The following is a 22,044-nucleotide window of genomic DNA, read 5'->3' as shown; positions in this document are numbered from 1 at the left end:
CGTCCCTAGCTGCTCACTATAGATCAAATAAGGAAAGGAAATGTCTAAAAAATGATACTTATAATAAACAAACAAACAAACAAAAAAAAAAAGAAGAGGACAAGCGAGCCGACTCTAAATGGAGCACGTAACTCAATTGGCTTAAAGGCCTGGAGCCATGCATATGCGTAGCATGGACGCCAGAGCCAGGCGCCAGAGTTCCCTGTTACAAGGTCTACGGAAGCGTCAGCATACGTGTCCAAACATTGTTTGTGGCCATCTTATTCCAGCAGTAAATTAAACAAGCACCTCATCGATTTCAATTTGTATTATATCACAGTTGTCAACCACTGTTGTACAAATTCAGACATTAATCCAAAAATAAATAAAAAACTGAGACAGATAGTTCTTACGAGGTGTGACACTGTGTAGTATTAGTATAGGGGACCAGACAGAGCAGCTAAAATCTGCTGTTTTACTAGTTTCATTTGATTTCTGCATCTACCAATCAGCCTGATTGCCAATAATACACACAATACGTGTCTGCCAATCAGTCAATGTATGTACGATGTGTTACAACTTAGAAAGGTCTTTGGCCTGATATATATAATACTATATATAGTACCATATTGATCACATAATAAAAAAGTCTTACCTTTAAATGTTATTTATATTCTGATATCGTTGATTACAAGAGAGATAAAATTTGATTTTACATTCTACGGTACACAGAGATAGAAAATATGACGGTGTGTAATTTTTCCACATAAAAAGACACGTCTCTTAATGTGTACAAAGGCCGGTACCGAATCCCCTTGACTTCGTAACCTTACTTTCTTTCTCAACTATTTATATACATAATATCAATGATACCCTACAGCAATACACTTGTTTTCTGTTTAAATTGAGCTCATAATCTCCTTTATCACTGTCTTAAACATACACACAAACACACTCTTGTACCAAAGCCTCCATCAAAGTTTTCTGTGAAGATACAATGGGAAAGGTTCCTTGCTGTGACAAAGAAGGATTAAAGAAAGGTCCATGGACTGCAGAGGAAGATCAGAAACTCATTGATTATATTCAAAAGCATGGGCACGGTAGATGGAGAATCCTTCCCAAAAATGCAGGTGTGTATATACACTGATCCTCCATTTTTATTAAATTTAACATACATGAGAAGTTAGTTTTGATTTCTAGTTAATTTGACTCTTTCTTTCTGATTGTAACTTCTTTTTGCTATTGGTTTTCGTGACTGACTTATTAGTTGTTTCTTTAACCCTGTTCTTTTTCTCTTGAATTGTTTAGGTCTGAAAAGGTGTGGAAAGAGTTGCCGGCTTCGCTGGACAAACTACTTGAGGCCTGATATCAAGAGAGGAAGGTTTTCATTTGAAGAAGAAGAGACCATAATACAATTACACTGTGTTTTGGGAAATAAGTGAGTACATTTAATTACTTATTTCTCTATTATTTGTGCTCGTTGAGCTTATTTTTTTCCAGCCTTTTGAAAATTAACTGTTTTAAATAGCAGTACCTAAAAAAAAAAGTGAAATTCAAACAACTTTACTGTGCAAAAGTGCGGTTTTTTCTTCCTTGTTCATTATAGTCATCCCTTTCTTATTATAACCCAGAAAAGTACAACAGAGATGCTATCAATGTAACTAGCTACCTACTTCATGGACTTCTTGATTTGGAATATTTTTTGACCAAAAATTAGAGTCTAGTAGTACTGAATATTTTAAGTTTCATTGGCAAAAAAAGTTTGTTTTTTTCTCTTTATCTTCTTCTTTTACCTAATGTTCATGCTTCTCTCAGGTGGTCTGCAATTGCTGCTCGCTTGCCAGGAAGAACAGATAATGAGATCAAGAACTATTGGAACACCCACATCAGGAAGAGGCTACTAAGAATGGGAATTGATCCAGTGACTCATACCCCACGCCTTGATCTTCTTGAACTCACTTCAGTTCTGAACTCATCTCTCTACAACTCATCTCAACTTAATCTCCCCAGTTTGCTAGGAATTGGACCTGTCTTAAATCCAAATATGCTAAGTCTAGCCACAGCTCTCTTTTCCTCTCAATGCAGAAACACAGAAAATAGTGCTTCTCAGTATCTTCACCAAAACCAGCTTGACCAAAACTTAGTTCAAAACCAGTTCCAGTCCACCCAACCAGTTCAGCTAAACACAATCCCCTCCTCCTCACAAGCAAACCAGTTGCAGTGCCCTATCCAAGAAATTCAACCTTGTGCAACTTCAAACATTATAAGCACTCCATTTTCAAGTGAATCCCAGTTCACACAAGTCAAAATGGAACAGCTCCCTCCAAATCTTACCAATTTCAGCTACCAAAATTCTCCAACAAAATTGTGGCAAAATAATGGAGAGCATCCTAATGATTTTGCTGTGAGTGATTATTCCTTACTAAAATTTGACCCCTTTATTGACCCTCAATTTGAAAACCAAATTTTACAGTCCAACAATGATGAGAGCATACCAAATTTCAGTTTTGGTACGCTTATATCGACACCTTCAACGAGTCCCACTCCCTTGAATTCATCGTCTACTACAACCTATGCCAACTGCAGTACTGAAGATGAAAGGGATAGTTACTGCAGCAATATTTTGTTGTATAATATGCCAAATAGCTTAAATGCCAGTGGAGTACTGCATATGTAAGCCTACAGGGCTACGTTCAAGCTGTACTGTGCAGCAACATGCTAGCTTATGTTTTCAGAGATTTTTGAACTGTGTCTAATGTTTAGATCGTTTGTTTTGGAATTTTTATTTTATCTTCTGAGTGACTTCTACGATATCAATCATGCATTCTTTCTCCGCCGTTAGAGTTTGGTAAACGTCATATTTTATTTATTGGCTTCTTCTATGGCGTATTTGATGTTTGGTGTTGGCGTGTTGCAACTCTCCTTCCAAACTCCTTATTAGCAAGTTTTCACTTTTTAGTTTTCATAACAAATTTTACACATATTGAGTTGATAGTGTATTATTGATTCTCATATGAATCTATTGTTTAACATTATTTTATTATCTATTATTAAAAAATTATTACCTTAGTTATGAATTTTGTTGTACCTCTAGACTTATTATATATAAGTAAATTTTATGGTACAAAACACACATAAGGATTATGTTTGAGTAGGACAAAAGAAACTTAGATTACACATGTTTTCATACAGGTAACTTGGAATATCTTGGTTGATTTTTAATAGATAGGAACCTGTTGATGACATTGTTACTTCATTCATCATTATTTGATGAGAATCGAATTATCAGCAAACAAACCCTACCTCAAAGGGTAAAGCGACACCAAAGGCTGAAAGGTGAGGTGGTAGGTTCAGAATATAGGTCTGCCGATGTAAGCTAACCAATAAAAATTGAATTTTCAAAATAATTAAACTAGACAAAAAATTTAAAAGAGAAAGATAAATAACATAGGGTAGTGTGTGGATAATTTCATCACCTTCGAATAATTCAACAGTACAAATTAGAAAGTTCGAAACATTAGAATAAATTGAGTTCTAATTAACTAGATATATATGACAGAAAATGTGAACCAAAGCAACCTAAAGCATTGAAAAAGAAGCAAGAAAATTCAACAACGAGTACAGAAGGGGAAAGATTCGAAGCAAACTAATAATTAAAAATCAAAACATTGAAAAAGAAATGACACAAATTAATATTGAACTTCCGTCTACGTTTTATCCTCTGTAGTCAAAAAAACTCAGTGTCCTAAGGATGAATTTTTATTTATTTATTGCTAATTAAATTCAAATTTCTGTAGCCTATCATCATTGTCCCGACAACATTAATTAATTAGTTTGCAACATACAGCCAAAGCTATTGGAGCTGGAAGTTCGCACGTGTCCAGGGACATTTAGGTAATTATCATGTTTGGGTCATCACTCACAGTCATCAGGAAGGTCCATAACCATTTAGCAAAAAATAAAAATAAAAATAATCAGGAAGGTCCATAACCTAGGTGAGTGAGCAGTGAATTCCAAATTGCACATGGGAGGGCTGCTTCCCTTATTCTGACCAAAGTGAGAGAGCCTAGCTAAGTCAACATTGATTATATGTGTATCTAAAAATCATAGAAAAATGGATTTTTGTTCTGAAAAAAATCTTAGTTTACATTACTATTTTTATTTATTTAAATTTTAATATTAGACAAAACAAATGTACTTATATAATATTGTACACTTTTATACATATTTACAAAAAGTGTATAATATTGTACACTTTTTACAAATATGTATAATATTGTCATATTTGTTTAATTTACAACATAAAATTAATTTACACCGATAGTAATATATAAATCAATAATTAACATCTATATTTTTTAAGCATTGCCATTTTATCAAGGCGTCACGTGTTTGCTAGGCTGTGGATCATGCAGTGCCATGTCCTTTTTATCTCTACCACAAGTTGGAATGTCAAACCCTGCCCCACATAAAGAAAAACAAAAAAATTATTTTTTAAGGGTACCAAAAACTTATTATGCGTCCTAATCCATAGTATGTATATACATTATTTGCATATATTTTGTATGTGTACCTAGATCAATAATTATTAATTAACTTTAATTTTAAATTAGTGTAGTATGCATAGAAATTTTTGTTTCAAGTCTTCATTAAAAAAAAAAAAAAGACTTCTTCAAGAATTTATAGTTTTTTTTTTGTTTGGGAAAAACAAGTATCTATAGACTTTTTTGATAATTTGAATAGACACAAAAATAATTTGATAGACTTCAAGTATTTATAGACACAAAAAATAATTTAATATCTTAATCTGATGAGAAAGATTATCATCATAGAGAGCGGATATCATAGATTAAAATTCACTCGCACGCCTGTATATATATTGTGGGGGGCGAAAAGATCCTGATGAGAATGTGGGCCTTTTGGGCCGTGTTAAGGAAGGCCGACCTGCTCCTGGGTTTAGAATTTGTTAGTACTATGGGTCGGCCCATACGCAGAGGATCCGAGGATCCAGCCGAGGATCCAGCCGAGGGTGAACTTACCCTCGGATGGACACCGAAGAACTTGGGATTTCGTAGTAAAGATTAGGGGATGATACGGTTAAGGCCAATGGTTAAAAGGGGTAAACCCTAGAATGCCCCAGAAGCACCGGTGTTGAAGAAATGTCAAAGATAAAGGCTGCCACCTCCACATTAAAGACCCTGCACCTACCACCCTGGTCTCATTTATGGGGAAGTGACACCGAACGAAGAAGAGAAACTTGGTTACTATTCAAAGGCACCGAGAAAAGAAATATCTAGGCTTAGGGGGAGGTGAGGCAACACGTGTACAAAGTATTCAAAAGAGTAGTATTTAAAGAGCAATCTAAGACAGAAAAGGGGATCCCCTCTTTGTAACCTAAAGGAAAGAGAAAAAGAGAGAGAGAAATAATATAAGAACAGTTCTCGGCTTACGTCCGAGCAGATTGACTTATAGTATTCTTTGTTGTTTTTAAGTGTTTATAATCTTTGGCTTGCCATTTAATCCTCAAACACTTCTAACCTGGGTTTCAAGCCCACACTCTACAAATTACATTGTTTAAGGCTCATTGGGCCTGAGCCCGAAACTGTTCTTGGGGCCAGGTGCAACTGTGCACTTACATATATATATATATATATATAGAGAGAGAGAGAGAGAGAGAGAGAGAGAGAGAGAGAGAGAGTTGAAGTGGTTAAAGTCATTTCCTTAGTAATCATTGCAATTATTGGATGGATCATTAAGTCTAGAATTGACATTTAAAAAATCTAAAATTAGAATTCCAATAAAAAATAAAATAAGACTATTATTAGAGAAATATTTAGTGAATGTTACAAATTTTAATACAAAAGAATTATAAACAAACAAAAATGCTGATTAATTTGTCAAATATAATATGTCTTTTCTCACCCACCCCTCATGAATTTGATGTCTTATATATGCATACAACATGATAAACTAAGCACTATTACAAGTGATAAATAATTGTATAAATGATCCAAGCTGTGGATATTCAGAAACATGGATTACAGCTAAAATGCACAGCTTCATCACCAACATCTATTTTAAATGTTGTTCAAAGGCACTCGAGCCCAAATGCAGAGCTTTTTAGATCTGTTAACTTTTCCTTTGTCAAGCGAGAAGGAAACAGACTTGCTCATGCTCTAGCCCAACAAGCCCATGGTCTATTTCGCTATGTAACGCGGCTTGTAGAAACTCCGTGTTTTATCAAGCCCATTGTAGCTGAAGATGTATTTTCTGCTTCTGTTAATCAATAAAATTTTCAGTCTTCCCTTTTTTAAAAAAAAATATTTACAGCTAAAATGGTTTTGTAAGTGTTAATTGAACGCACTCACTTGACTTAAAAGAACATATCTTCTTTGGTTTCTAAAAAGAACAGAGGTGCTATATACACAACATTTTCACAATTATTTTATAGAGAAATGATATATTCACAACATTTTTACAACATTTTTACAACAAATCTTAAGTGGCAGGTTGTTACTAGTTGTTATTGTTGGGGCAAAAAAGTAATCTTAGTGTTAGGTTCAAATTTGAACCTATAACAACTAACCACCTATGATTTGTTGTAAAAATGTTGTGGACGTAGCACATCTCTATTTTATAACATTTTTACAGACTGTTGATAAGATATTTTTATTGGGTCTCATCTAGACCCACCACTAACATCACTTTTTATATACCAATAATTATTTACCACATCAATAGTTTATAAAATAGTTTATATATATCATTTTTCAAAAAAGATACAAAAAGAGCAGATAACAATCTGCTACTTGAAATTTGTTGTGAAAATATTATGAACATAACATTTCTCAAGTAACTATAATTTCAAATTTACCTTCAAGCATTAGTGAAATGGCCTGGGGCTAGTGGTGGAGCCACATTGGTCACCCAATTTTTTTTTTTAAATTATATCACATTAATCTAATGAGTAATCACCAACCTAATAAGAAAATGGGGGAAAAAACTAGATAGCTGCCCTTAAAAAAAAACTAAACAATTGTTCAATATATTATTGTTATTATTATTATATTTAGTTTTTGTTTGTTTCTCCAAAAAAAAATATGTTTTGTTTTATGCTAATTTGGTGAAAGTTCTAATGTGAATGATCTTATAAATAATGCACAAATCAATTTCATTTTTTCTAAAATCATTTTTCTAAGTTGTAAATTGTAAGGACCAAAAATCACGCACAGGACTAATGCCTACTATGAATCCATTAATTCAAGGCCCAAAACAAAGAATTTGTAAAGTGAGAACAAAACAACAAAGGATGATAACGTCCCGAGGATTCCATTCAAAGATACAAGAAATAAGAAACGCTTGTTCTCAGGTTTTCTCAAGGAGGAATCCTTTACATTCAAATATCAATCTTCTCTCTACTCTTAGAGCCGTCTTTCACCTCCTCTCTCCTAGCCTCTTTCATCCCTCTTTATACTCCTTACTCTTGTCATCTTAACCATCCATCTCCCACCTAACCCTATTCTTTTGTTGACACTTGTACGATTGCTTGTAGAAGGTGGTGAAAAGAAGTTGCCTAGTTGTGCTTTGCACTGTTCAGGTCACCTCCACATCAATGCAACTGATAAAGCTATTATTCCTCATTTAATGCGGCCAAGAAACTAAGTACAAATCATTCAATGTGAACTTCACAGGCTATCTACCCTCAGCCCTGATATTTTCACTCTCCTTGCCATCTATCACCAGTTCCTTTGTACTTCTCCACGCAACCACATCCTCACGTTCTCGGGTCCTTGAGTTCTCGGCCCTCATCCTAATTAAGATCTTCTTCGCTCTTGATCTTCATCCTCGATCCTTGAGCTCCCACATAAATGTAGTCATTGAAAATTTTTGTAAACTAAACTAAATTGTGATTAGCCAAACCATGCCATATATATATTGAAAACAAACCATGCCATATTTTTTTAAGGCAAAAATGCAAAACTAACCCTCTAAATTTTAGTATTTTTCATTTCAGTCCTCTAACTTTCAGTTTTGTCATTTCAGTCCTCTAATTTTCAATTGTTGTTAATTCGGTATTTCATTAGACCTCAGTTATCTACTGCTGTTAAATGAGCCAAAACGACGTCGTTTTGACTTTTTTTTTTTAATTAAAAAAGAAAAAGAAAACTGTTATTAAAAAAAAAAACATTCTTTTTTTCCCTCATTTTCTCTCTCGCTTTCTCATTCTCTATCTCTGTCTCACAATGCCGTGGTGCAAGGCCTCACCGCCGCCACCGGCCTCCACCCATAACCTTCTTGCCACCGCCGGCCTCAACCTCTCCATCTCTCTCTCTGTGTCACTTACTCCACCAAAATCTGAAACCCAAAGTCTCACAACCCCTCCCCCATAATCTCAAACCCAAACTTCATACCCAAAATCCCATGATCATCTCCTTCACAATCTAGGTAGTACTGACTACAGCCATAAACTGCAAATTTCGGGGGAAGAAGGGAGAGTCTGTTTGGGTCAGCAGCGGCAAGAAGAGCGAGAAGAAAGAGAGATAGAGAAATCAAACCGGGAAGAGCGGGCATGGCATAAGAGGCGACGGGTTTGGGTGTTTTCTCGACCTCGACGAGACACATGCGGCAATTTCCGGCAATGGAGAGGCGATTGTGGTAGCAGAATCGAGGGATATTGACGTCGGCGATTTCGAAAGCTTGAAGGACCATCATGCCCTTGGGACTTTCTCGGAGTACCCATCGACAAATGCTTCGATCGCGTCTTCCGGGTTGGAGAAATGGACTCGGGCTCTGGCCACAGGGGACCGGGGCGACGTAGGAAGGGGATCTGGAGTCAGGTCGGGCAGCGGCGGTGAGGCCTTGCACCACGGCACTGTGAGACAAAGAGATAGAGAATGAGAAAGCGAGAGAGAAAATGAGGAAAAAAAGAAAAAGATGAATGTGTTTTTTTTTTCTTAATTTTTTTTAATTACCAAAAAAAAAAGAGCCAAAACGACGTCGTTTTTGGCTCACTTAACAATAGTAAATAACTGAGGTCTAATGGAGTACCGAATTGACAACAATTGAAAGTTAGAGGACTGAAATGACAAAACTAAAAGTTAGAAGACTAAAATGAAAAAATGCTCAAAGTTAGAGAGTCAGTTTTGCATTTTTGCCTTTTTTTTAATTAGGACAACTACACTTTTCTATCATAAATTCTTATCCATTTTACAATATCCTCCAAAAATGATCAATTTGCTCAATGAGCACCTCAATTTGAGAAAATTATATAATCATACCCCTTGGTATGATTTTCTTTTTAAGTTATATAGAAATTATATAATCATCACCTCAATTTAAGTTATATAGAAACTATGCTTTTCTCTTTTGGTAGCCAGTGAGGGTAATTGTAAAATAATGCTCAATTTTTGTCTCATTTAACGTCCTATTAAATGACAGGGCATAGATACAAATCTTTCAAATTAGGGTGTTAATAAAATAAAAAGAAAAGTTAATAAATGTCTTAAAAATATCAGTTTAAGTAATATTTCTAGAAACTTTTTATATTAAAAAAAAACTGATTTTTTTTTTATAATCTTTTACATATTTCACATATATAATATTAAAATTTTTCTAAAATAATCCATTAATAATAAATGAGAAGCCATAAATAAGAAAGTGTTATTTTACCTATTCTTTTATTTTTATCATTCCTTTTGTTGAGCTTATTTTGAGAATTTGAGTCCTACAGCCCAACAGAAATAAAAAATAAAAAATAAAGTTAAAAAAAGCTATGCCAATTATAAGCAAAGAAACAATCACTGGCTTCTATTTCTATACCAGATCCCACAATATAGGCCGAAGCTCAACACTCCCATAGTAGCCTCAATCTCTCACACGCACACCACAAAACCATGGTCATCGCCACCAATAGCGGCGGCGATGGATGATTAACGTCATACTCCGGCGCCCGATGAAGTTGTCAGCTAAAAAATGCCGTCCCGTCCCAGTGAGTGTGCTACACTACCTGCGTATTTCAGAGCTCTCCACCACCGATTCTGATCGCCAACCCCAATCGCCATGGCCAGGTCAGTAGCTTAGCTTCTACAACTCTCTCTTAATCTCCTTTTCAATTCACCTTATTGTTACCGTTCTGTTTGGTAGACTTGAGAGTAACTATAAAAATAATGAAAATATCTATCGCATTTGGAACTTTTTTTTTTTTATAATTTGAAAATTCAGCATTCTAAGTTTTCATTTAGTTCGTTGATTTTATCGGCAACCAAACGGAGCGTAATGAAGTAGTAGTCAAGGAAATTAGGTTTTTGATTAAAACCAATCAAAATTTTCGATCATTTACCATGCTTTTTTTGTTTTTTTTTGTTTCAAGGTTCTTGACTATAAAAAGTGTATATTTTTGAAGAAAATTTTGACTCAGTTCTTGTTCCTATAAATTTGGTTGGGGTTCGATCACGACGATTTAGGGCTCTCAATAACTGAATGTGTTGTTTTTTTATGAACTTGATAGTTATAACAATGGGAAAGGGGGATTCGAACCCTGGTTCTCTTCATAAAGGAGACTAGACAATGCTATTGAGTGTATAAGTGAACATAATTGAAGCTTAATTTATTGTCAAACGTTTGTTGTAGTAGAAAAGTAGCTTGCCTATGCGAATGCACTTAACACTAATGCCTTGTTTGGATTGAGGGGGAGGGAGGGAAGTAGAATAGAGTTGGCCGGAAATTGCACCCAAATAGAGTTGGCCGGAAATTGCACCACTCTACTCTACTTTCCTTTTCTTCCCCTCCCTCTCCCCTCAATCCAAACTTATGTTTGGATTGAGGGGGAGGGAGGGAGAGCAAAGGGGAGTAAGGTAGAGTTGGCTAGAAATTTGCTTAATTTCTATCTAATTTCCGGCCAACTCTACTCAACTCCCCGCAATCCAAACAGTCCAAAGCAAAGAGATGTGAAAGGTATTTGGAAGGTTAAGGCTCCTCGACGTGTTTCTTTCTTTGTTTGGACTGCCGTATGAGACAAGATTCTTACAGGTGGCAATCAGCGAGGTAGAGGGTTTGATTTTGTTGACTGGTGCATTATGTGTCGTTGTAATGGGGAGACGATGGATCATTTGTTACTTCATTGTGGAAAGGCTTATCAGCTGTGGAGCTTAGTTTTTAGATCTTTTGGGATTTCATGGGTTTTGCCAAGATCGGTTGCAGATACTCTTTTTGGTTGGTGGAATTGGTTGGGAAATCATTCGTCTAGCATTTGGAATTTAGCTCTGTTGTGCTTAATGTGGTGTATTTGGAGGGAGCGAAATTGGCGGACGTTTGAGGACATGGAAAGCTCTGATGACCAGCTGCTCGCTTCTTTCAGTGGCTCCCTTTTCGACTGGTCTAGGGTTTGGGGACCCACCTCTAGTGATTCTCTCCCAATGTTTCTAAGTTCTCTCTTTTGTAATTAGTTTTCTCTTTGTTTTTCTTTTCTCTTTTTGTAATCTTTGATATGCCTTATGCCGTTATGCATGAGGTAGTTTTTTGAATATACATCTCTTTTACTTATTAAAAAAAAATGAATGTGATATTAGAAAGCTTTGTTATTATCCAAAGGAAGCTGGTATGATTATGTGATCAAGAAAAGAAATTTGCACATGTTGAATGAGGCATTTAGTTTTAACAATGATACTAGTATGTTGTTTTATGGAAGATTTTGTATACATCTTCTGAAGTAAACTCCTGTGTTTACATTCTGAGGCAGCATTTTGTTTATCAATGAAGGGTTGCTTCTTTGTGAACTATAGTAGTGAGGTAGGATTTTCATTATTGCAGCTAGATGTATTAACTCTCGAAAGGAAATGATCCTAATCAAAAATTTTCAAAAGACTATGACATTCTTGTCTCTAAGAAACTAATAGAGTATAGCTGAATCTTTTTTGGTCATCTTCAAACATTAATATCTCTGAAAATTGGTAAAACTTACATAGTAACACTAATTTAATATTTCTATAATTTTTTTACTTTAGTTTCCAGGTTTATGCTCTTGCCTTATATACTATTCTCTTTATTAGCTTAGTGTGTTACGGAATTCTAAATACATAATTGTAATGTGCAGATTTTGGACCGGTGGAAATGTTAGAAGGATTGCACGTTCCCTTCTTCCAAATCAGAAGATTAGCTGCTTAGAAGTAAATAGATGTGGGGCACATAAAACACTTGGGCCCCATTACTCCCTATGCAGAAATTTCTCAAAGTCTGAATTTTGTTTTAGAGGACCTTCTCCTTTTACATTATTTAAAGCAAAAGAGAGCCTGTTACAGCTTAGAGGTTTCAGAAGCTTCTATGGCCTTTTAGTGAATAAGATAATTTCTCCCCATGTGCAAATTGCTTGGAAAAGGTTTTTTCAAATATGTTCCCACAGTAGCCCAGCTTTACCACCAATAAATCGGATTGCCTGTGTGGTGAGCCTGGCTTTGACTCGATCAAATCTTCTTGCCCCTGGTGTTATTGCTGTCATAATTGGGGAGCTTGCTTTGACACAACAAACATGGGCAGAAGCAGAATACTTGCCAACAAGGGATACTTTGTATACGCACGCACAAGACGGACATGTTTATTTAACCTTGTTTGTGTATTCAGTTCTGGAGGGCTTTATCTTGTTTCTCAGAGCTATCTATTTAGCAATTTTATTCTCACCCTGCATAGCTATGGCTCCTTTTGCAGACTCCCTTGGTGTTGAGTTTCGGAAAAGATGGCTCCATGTTGTCCATCATACACTTGAAAAGGCAGGCCCAGCATTCATAAAATGGGGTCAATGGGCTGCAACAAGACCAGATCTCTTCCCTCGAGATTTGTGCAGTGAACTTGCAAGACTGCATAGCAATGCACCAGCACATAGTTTTTCAGTCACCAAAAAAACTGTTGAAAGGGCATTTGGTCGAAAGCTGTCTGAAATCTTTGAAAAATTTGATGAGGAACCTGTGGCATCAGGAAGTGTTGCTCAAGTTCATCAAGCAACACTGAAATATAGATATCCTGGTCAGCCAGTCAAGCCCGTTGTTGTTGCTGTTAAGGTTCGACATCCAGGTGTTGGAGAAGCAATTAGAAGGGATTTTATGATCATTAATTTTGTGGCCAAAATCTCCATTTTCATTCCTAATCTGAAATGGTTGAGATTGGATGAAAGCATACAGCAATTTGCTGTGTTCATGATGTCGCAGGTTGATCTTTCAAGGGAAGCTGCTCATTTGAATCGTTTTATTTACAATTTCCGAAAATGGAAGGACGTCTCATTCCCAAAGCCTCTATATCCCCTGGTGCACCCATCTGTACTAGTTGAAACTTACGAACAAGGTGAAAGTGTTCTGCATTATGTTGAAGGGCTTAAAGGAAATGATCAAATTAAAAGTGCCCTTGCTCACATCGGAACCCATACACTTTTAAAGATGCTTTTGGTATCTTATACTCGCTTTTCAACTGTTTTTCTTCTTTTCTTTCATATGTCTTCTTATGGCAACTTTTAGTTCTAAATATATTTGTGTTGTATTCTTCATTTGTCCTGGAAAGTTAAAGTTGAATAATATCTCCTCCTTGAGTCACCCTAGAATCTATGGTGATAAAATTCAGTTGATATGAATAATTGTGAGAGTAAATGATCAAAAGAAATTGACCATGTAAAGGCAAATTTCTCAAATATTAGTCACTAAAATCTTTCAACTCAGGTGTCATATTGAATATGGGACACCAAGATAACTATAATTCTGTGCTCATAAGAGTTGTAGAGTGCTTTTGGTGTAACCCTGAAGTGGTTTGAGGGTAACACAAGATCTCAAGAAGCTTGTAAAATAGGGTTTTATTGATTACTTTACCCAGCAATATTATTATTGTCTTGATATGTAATTCAAAATCCAATTATTAATTTAGTCTTTATGAAATTAGATTCTCCATGAGTGAAATACTTGAGTACATTAGCTGAGAAATTGTTTTTTACTCCAGGTAGACAATTTTGTTCATGCAGACATGCATCCTGGAAATATACTAGTCCGAGTGGCACATAGCAAACCACAACATAAGCGGATCTTTAGGTCGAAGCCTCATGTCATTCTCCTTGATGTAGGAATGACTGCTGAACTTTCTAAGAAATATCAAGTGAACCTACTGGAGTTCTTTAAGGCTGTTGCCCTTCGAGATGGTCAAACTGCTGCAGAGTGCACACTAAGATTATCTAAACAGCAAAACTGCCCAAATCCAAGGGCTTTCATTGAGGTAATGCATCTTCTATATAGCTTTTGTGTAGAGGTAGCTTGTACTTCTTATTATTAAAAATTTGCAACCTTATATTTACAGTTTTTGATTGCTTTTAGAGAAAGCAATTATACATTTGCCTAATCTGGTTGCCAATTAGCTCTAGTTCAAGTGGCACATCCTCCCCTTTTAATTGCTAGGTGGAGGGTGAGGTTGTAGTTCAAGACCCATTGGGTGAGAGTGAAACTTACCAATCATTAAAAATTTATAATAAAAAAAAATTAAAAAGGGAAGACTAATCCGGTCAATATAAGAATATTGCAAAAAGTTATCATGTCATTAATCAAAATATTCATGTTGTCATTTTCAATTTATCTCATAAATTAGCATTCATTTAATCTATGAATGCAGCATAGTTTTAAAGTTTTTATAATTTCAGTCAAATTTTTAAGTAATTCCTCTTGTTTAACAGGAAGTGGAAAAATGTTTCAAACTTTGGGACTCCCTTGGATGTCTTATTCATCCTGGTGACTGCATGCAGCAATTGCTTGAGCAAGTCAGGCGTCATAAAGTGAACATCGATGGCAATGTTTGTGCTGTGATGGTAACCACTTTGGTTCTTGAGGTAATTTCTGTCTTCTTTCTGTGTCCCCTTTTGTATCACTCTCATTTTTTTGCCCTCTGAAAGTTGCAGATAGATCTACTGTTACCTAACATGCCTAACTGCCTATCAATTGTTACATGATGGCGTAATCTTGGCAAACCCATATCATTGTTAGAGAAGCAATATCCTCTTTGGAAGCCTAAAATTAAGGCAAAGCCCAAGAATAGGTGTCCATGGTAGTTAATTAGGTTTTTGTATTTTATTTGGTTATTCTAGAGTCGAGTATTTAGTAATTTTGCAATTGTTGGGTATGGGCATAGTTGTGGGCCTTGGGTTTTCTTTTATTAATAAGTGGAGTCTTATGTAGTTTGAGGGCTTTTACGTGTAAGCTCTAATCAAAGCAGAGGTCCTAGTTTTAGGTTCTAATATAAGTATGTTATTATACTCAAACAACTTAGAGATGATCATTAAAATATTGGGTGTTTTGAGTATTGAGGCCCGTGTTGTTAAAAGTGTGCTCTTAAGCTCAAAGCTCGAAGCCCTAAGCTCTCAACACTTTGCTAGGCCAAAAAATCATTTAATGAAGCACGCTTTTTTGGAGCTTTTTGAAGAAGCACAAAGCACACCTAGGCATGCTTTTTTTTTTTTTGCTAAAAGAGATATGGATTATCAAAATTAATTGCTTGATCTTTATTAAATGACATGGACCAATGATTTACCACACAAATACTACCCTTAGGGTGTTGTATTTTCACACAAACTTCTTATTTATAGGTCATAAGATACGAACAAGAGTAATTTACAATTCTTTTGCTTTTTGGTCTTTGACTTTAGATATATGTTAATTGAACCATATACATTATTTGATCATAACTATCATGATAAAGCAGTAAAGCACAATAGAATTATACAAAATATTATGTTTAAACTTAATATGACTAGATCATTATGATACTAACCATTGATAATTATTTTCAATTGACTATATAACAATTTTAAGAATTGAAATTACTTAGGTGAAATTTGAACTTACAAACATCAGACAATTGCACTTACTAGGTAAAATATGCAAGTTTTGAGTTATTGTTATTTTTTATTATATAGCTGCACACACACGCATATATGATATTATATTTGAAAATTGTGTGTTTTACTTTAATCAGGCGCACACTTGCCCTTTGTTTCTAGGCTCCAAGAGAACTATGCGCTTAAGCGCCTCTCAACGTTTTTACCAACATTGATTGAGGCATGTTGGCCTGAGTGTTCTTTTGCCTCTTTCTCTTCACTCTTTTCTTTCTTTTGTGCAGTATTGTTCACGGGTACTGTTCATAGATATTGTTCACATGTGTACTCTTCACACTGAACCTCTCACTCAAACTGTTCATGCACACTCTTCAGAAATCATGGATAAATTCTATTTCCGTTTCTTGTTTCCCTGTTTTCAACCCTAATCAAAATTTCCCTTTTTTAGTGAATTCATATTCATTCTTGCACCCTAACTCTTCTAAAATGTTTGAATTTTTAAACCCAAAAACCCACAAATCCTCCTAAACCTTAACTCTCCATAAGTACACGAATACATATTCTCCAGTTTGTCCTACGTCACTTCTTTGCTTGTTTTTTTTTTTTTTTTTTAATTATATTCATACCTATTTATTATTTCTAACATAAAATGTCATCCTCTATAACAACAATTTTGTTATTTAATTCTTTTTCCTTTCCCGATAGTGACACAGCAACTACATATAATTTTTTTATATAATTCCTATAATCCACTTTCAAAGCATAGTTGGTGTGTCACTAGAACAATTATTGTTACTTTGGCTGCGTTTGGTTGGGTGTAAAATATTTTCCGGGTGTAAAATAATTTCAGCTGAAAATATTTTGGGGAAAGAAAAATATTTTTAGGTGTTTGGTAGCATTTTAAAAAATACTTTAGAAAATATTTTCAGGTGTTTGGTTGTGATCTTGAAAATATTATAGAAAATACATTTTCTACTTGTTGCTCACATTTTTTCAACTTCCAAACAAATATCATTTCTCAATACAGAACAACAAAACCCAAAAAAAAAACTCATCAAATCCGGTCAGAGAAGAACGAAGAGAGATTTCTCAATACAGAACAACAAAACCCAAAAAAAAAATTCATCAAATCCGGTCAGAGAAGAACGAAGAGAGAGAGAGAGAGAGAGAGGCGATTGGGTTCGACGTTGAGGCGAGATCGAGCAACGGAGGCGAAGGCGAGCACGATCAGACCGGGTTCATCGGAGATGAGTTTGAGCGTTGAGCGGCGCAAATCAGATCGGCGATGGCGATGGCGAAGGCGCGATCTCGCCGACGTAGGTTGGGGCGCGATCTCGCTCTCTCTACTCTCTCTTCGTGCTCTCTCTCTCTCTCTCTCTCTCTCTCTCTCTCTCTTCGTGCTCTGTCTCTCTGTTTTCTGGAAAATTTCTATTTGAAGGTAAAATAGAAACGGAAGTTATTTTACGGGTGGGAAGGGGTTTTTTACGGTCAAAGGTAAGTGATTTTCCGGTTGACCAAATTTTCAGTTGCTACCAAACACACACAAATGCGGAAAATAATTTCTGAAACTGATTTACCGTTAAACCAAACGCAGCCTTTTTATTGTATCTTAGCAACAAAAAGGCTAAGGTGAACCAAGTTTCTTTAAAAACAAAGAGAACTTGCCAACTCTACTGTCCTTCCCTATCCCTTAGTCCATAGGTTCTCTCAGGTGCCACATTCTGATTTGGGATAATTTTCTATCAACACCTTCATTGAAATTGTGGTGATTGTGCGTAACGTTTTATTGTAAATAGCCAGTAAGCTAGAGCACAAAGACCCCCCCCCCTCCTTTTTCTACACATTTGTCCAAGAATTCAAGTGAACATGAAGTCTTGGGTTCAACAACTATCAGTTGCATGTGTCACTTACCAATAGGGGAAAAAAGGATTATTCATTTAACTATTAGTTTTGACAAACACTAGTTCTTTGTTTAATAAGAAAGCCAATGAGTTGTAGCTCAACTAGCACCTTAAATGTTCTAAGGGGAGGGTGTGGTCATGGGTTCAAGACGCATTGGGTGTGTTTGTAACTTACCCATTAAACTAGTTACACACACACACACCTACATTTAAGCTTTGAATTTATTCTTTTTTTGCTTTTGACTTTTAGTGCTCAGTTTTAGAATTTTCCCTCCCGAGTTTGAGAAAAACACAGTTCTATGATGAAATATTTTTGGGGTGGCATAAATGAGAGTATAGAAAAAAGATTAGTACCTATAAAAAAAAAGAGAGTATAGAAAAAAGATTAGCAAGTTGGAAGAAATTCCATTTATCAAAGATGGATGACTCACCCTATTAAAGAGTAAACTTTCTAACCTTTCACTCATTTTATGTCTAGTTTTCCACTTCTTGTTGGGGATAGCAAGGAGAATGAGAAAAAAGAAAAAAATGCAAAGGGATTTGCTATGGGGCGGAATGGGGGAAGTTATATTTCCTCTCACTAAAAAATTATACTTGCTAGCCCATAGAGCTTGGAAGTTTTGGGGGGTTATAAAGTTGTGATTTTCAACCAAGCTCTTCTAGATAAATTGTTGTGGTGTTCTGTGGTGGAGAGGGATGCTCTTTGGTGAGGAGTGATAGATATTAGATAGAGGATCTCTTTGTGTGATGCATGGAAAGTGTGAGGGGTCCTAACGTAGGACAATGGGGAACAACAAAAATCTGATTTAGAAAATCAGGGGCAGATCTGGTATAGCTTGGGTTTTGAAGAATTAGGGTTAGGTTTTGGAGGGGAATAGGCTAGAAAATAAGAGGGATAATAGGGTTTCAGAATGAAAACAAAGGTGTACAATCAAGGTTTGGGTGGCTGTTCCTGTGCTGTGAACAGTGATCCGTGAACAGTAACTGTGAATAGTAAAATTAAATAAAATAGATAAATTCTAGAAATCACAACTAGACTTCCTAAGCATCACACCTAGGGTTTCTTGGCATCACACCTTGAAGAAGGTTGCATCACACAAACTATAAAAGAAAGCTTCATAGCTCTTAAATTCTGAAAACATTCATTAATAATCCACTCAATAGAAAGTACTACAACTTTTTAAATAGAAGACTAATACCTAATCCTAGTTGGACTCGGACTCGGGCTTTTACTACTAAGCCCAACTATATAACCAAACTTAAAATAAAGCCCAAAAGAAGATCTAATGGACTGTTAGCACAGCCCATTCCAGAATATTATGAAATTACAAAACTGCCCTTTATACATAAAATCAAATAAAATATAGTAAATCAGTCTTCCCATTGCCTCCTGCGTCAGGTCCATATGGTGTTTGCTTATGGAAATTTATATGCTAAGGCTGGGTTAAATTTGAGAATTTTATCATTTTCAAGCTAGGAAATGGTACTTGGATTCACTTTTTGTATGATTGTTGGTGTGGAAAGGATGGTATTATTAAACTCATTATTTCCTAACAGTTTATGTTTTGGGGACAAATGGTAATTTGTCATGGTATTAGAGTAGGTGGTCCTAAGTTCAAATTGTTTCCAGTCTACCTCCCATTTGAAAAGTTACAATCCCACATGTTGGGCTTCACTTATTATGGTCTCGCAAGTGAGGGGAAGTTTTAGAATAATAGTTAAATGATTAGATTGATTCTTTTCTAGCAACTTAAACTTTTGGGACAAGTAATATTTTATTAGATAGTTTCAAGAACAGCTCCTCAGAGCTATTGCAAATTGCAAGAAACAAAGAGTCAACAATGGAGGATTATTAGAGATCACAAATGGTGTTATTCAATGGAACCCTTCATTTATTCGAGCTGTTCAGGAGTAGCAGTTAGAGTAAATGGATTCTTTTTTTTGGAGATGTATGCAGCTAAGGTGCAACAAGTTCAAGAGGATAAGATGGTCTGATCTAGTTCTAGAAACTAGGGTTTTAGAGTAAGTAATTACTACGAAGTGCTGAGGAGGGGGGTGAAAAATTTCTTCCTTGGAGAACCCTTTGGCATGTTAAAGCTTCACCTCATGTTGCTTTCTTCGTTTGGACTACAGTGAAGGGTAAAATTCTAACAATGGATAATTTGAAAAAGAAGAATATGATGGGTGTTGTACGAGCAAATATGACAAGAGAGTCCATAGATCATCTTTTCTTCATTTTGGGGGTTCTAGACATTTTTGTTTTGTCTACTATGAGTGAGGTAGGTAATGCCAATGTCAGTGTCTGAATTACCAATTAGTTGGAAGAAGACATTTGGCAAACCAAAAATTAAAAGAATAGCAGCCTAAAATATGGGGGGCCATTCTGTTGTCTAATGTGGAGTATATGGAGAGAAAGGAATGCACGTATATTTGAAGGAAAGGCTTGATAATCTAGATGAAGTCTGAATTCTTGGGATCTCTTTATGAGTGTATCAAGCTGCAAGGCCCTGTACTGCTTCATATTTCTTGGATTTTGTAGATACTTTGTGCTTTAGATGGTAGCTGTATAGCTCTCCCTTCTTTCTCTTAGGGGTTTCCCTATAATCCTTCAAACTGTAATCAATAGTTGATCCAGGCATTTTATAATTAAATATTTGTGTGCTCAGCAAGTTCATTAGATTTCAAGCAAAAGAATCATTTAAGCTTAATTGGAGAAGGCTATTGCAGGCATGGTCCAACGATCCATTTTCTTCCCCCGCCACCCCCCCCCCCCCCCGCGCGGGATGTGGGGGGCAGTGGGTCCAAGGGAAGGGGAAGGGGAAAAGTTGTCCCATAACTTAAGATGCCTCGCTGTGCACTTATTTGCTTCAATAATTTTACAGTGACACATCCCTAGCCTCCCCGTGCCAGTTTCCTTCTTTTTATTTGTTTTTCTCTTTTTGGTCATTAACACATTGACTTATCAATGCTTCTTATGTCAGCCCTGGAGGCAAGGAAAATACCATAGGCTAATATCATATTTGAAATATTATTCCTTTAGTATTTGTAATGGTTTTCAAAAGTATTTCTGTGACCTTGAATGGTATATGTTTCTGTAGACAGTTTAAGGAAAACTTGGTTTTAATTATTTTTAAATTTTCGTTGCTCTTCTACCTCCTTCCTTTAGGGGTGGCAGCGGAAGCTCGATCCAGAATATGATGTGATGCACACATTGCAGACATTACTATTTCGAGTTGACTGGGTGGACTCTCTCATCTACACTATTGAAGGACTCATGGCCCCCTAAAAGGTGCTGACCTGGTTATCTTGTATATTTACATTAATTTCTTGTTTGGCACTGATTGAATAAAAAATTTAAAAAAATAAAAAGAGATACAGATTGAAGTCCTGAAGATAACTGATTATCTCCCAATTTTGGTAATATCACTAGGAGCTTGTTGTTTTGCTCTCTTTTTTCCCCCCTTTTTGTTTTTTACTATGACTTTTTACTTGTTGCAGTAACTTATGCCTCTCATTGTAAAAGAATAATCATTTTTTGAAAAAAAAAAAGGAATTGAAATATAGTGGTACTGTACATTCTTGTCCCTTTTGATATAGCTGCAATTTTAACTTAATGTTTTTTTATGCATGAATGATCGTGAATTTAGCTGAGTGGTTATGAAGGTTCATTTCGAGCTCAATGTTTATAACTTTATAATGACTTTTGCTCTTAATTTCTTGAAATGAATAGATTGTTCTGATGGTTGACCTTTTCATTATGGTTGTGGTTGCTATTGAAAGTTGCACTTTCTTTAGTAGTTGTTAATCTTGTTTTCCCCATTTGCATGATTTTTTTTTTTTTTTGGAATTGATAAGATCACTTTCATTAAATCACAAAAGAAGGATACACATCAGTCAAAACTACCACTCACCAAAAGAACAAAATACAGCCCAAAGCAGAACAAAGTGCACAACCTCCCAAAACTGCTAGCAACTCTGTGCACTTGACACTGCAAAATAGTTCAACAATACCAAAACAAAATATAAGACAGGCTTTAATTTAGGATTTTGCCTCCAAAAATTCTCGCATTTCTTTGACACCATATTTTATATACAGCTGCTCCCCAAACCAGCCTGCAGATCACAACACTGATATCCTTTCCTCTCGAATTCTGCAAGCTCCAGACTACCAATCTGTCCCATTCCATTTCAGGGTTAATAATCAAGGACTTATTCATAAGAGCTTTCCATATTTTGGCAGAGAAACCACACTCAAAGAAAATATAATTCTTGCTTTCAATTTACTGTCTAAAAATACACAGTGCATCACCCTTATAA

The 22,044-nt window shown here is 35.6% G+C and overlaps 2 protein-coding genes across 3 annotated transcripts; both read left to right on the top strand.

Annotated features, from left to right (window-relative positions):
• The first annotated feature begins 727 nt into the window (after positions 1–727).
• LOC142638558 (transcription factor MYB41-like) lies at positions 728–2,796 on the top strand. Its single transcript, XM_075812582.1, has 3 exons — positions 728–1,109; positions 1,288–1,417; positions 1,795–2,796. The coding sequence occupies exons 1-3, from the start codon at positions 977–979 to the stop codon at positions 2,654–2,656; spliced, it is 1,125 nt and encodes a 374-aa protein (XP_075668697.1). The 5' UTR covers positions 728–976; the 3' UTR covers positions 2,657–2,796.
• Positions 2,797–9,762: 6,966 nt separating this feature from the next.
• LOC142640907 (uncharacterized) lies at positions 9,763–21,313 on the top strand. 2 transcript variants are annotated; one of them, XM_075815224.1, is made up of 5 exons: positions 9,763–10,046; positions 12,071–13,409; positions 13,951–14,220; positions 14,672–14,824; positions 20,894–21,313. In XM_075815224.1, the coding sequence occupies exons 1-5, from the start codon at positions 10,039–10,041 to the stop codon at positions 21,011–21,013; spliced, it is 1,890 nt and encodes a 629-aa protein (XP_075671339.1). In that variant the 5' UTR covers positions 9,763–10,038; the 3' UTR covers positions 21,014–21,313. The 2 variants fall into 2 exon arrangements, with proteins under 2 accessions (XP_075671339.1, XP_075671340.1); XM_075815225.1 differs by lacking the exon at positions 9,763–10,046 and having other exon boundaries at positions 12,063–13,409.
• Positions 21,314–22,044: the final 731 nt, after the last annotated feature.

Source organism: Castanea sativa, chromosome 6, assembly GCF_040712315.1.
Source record: "Castanea sativa cultivar Marrone di Chiusa Pesio chromosome 6, ASM4071231v1".
NCBI lineage: Eukaryota > Viridiplantae > Streptophyta > Magnoliopsida > Fagales > Fagaceae > Castanea > Castanea sativa.
This window is presented reverse-complemented; position numbering and strand designations above follow the sequence as displayed.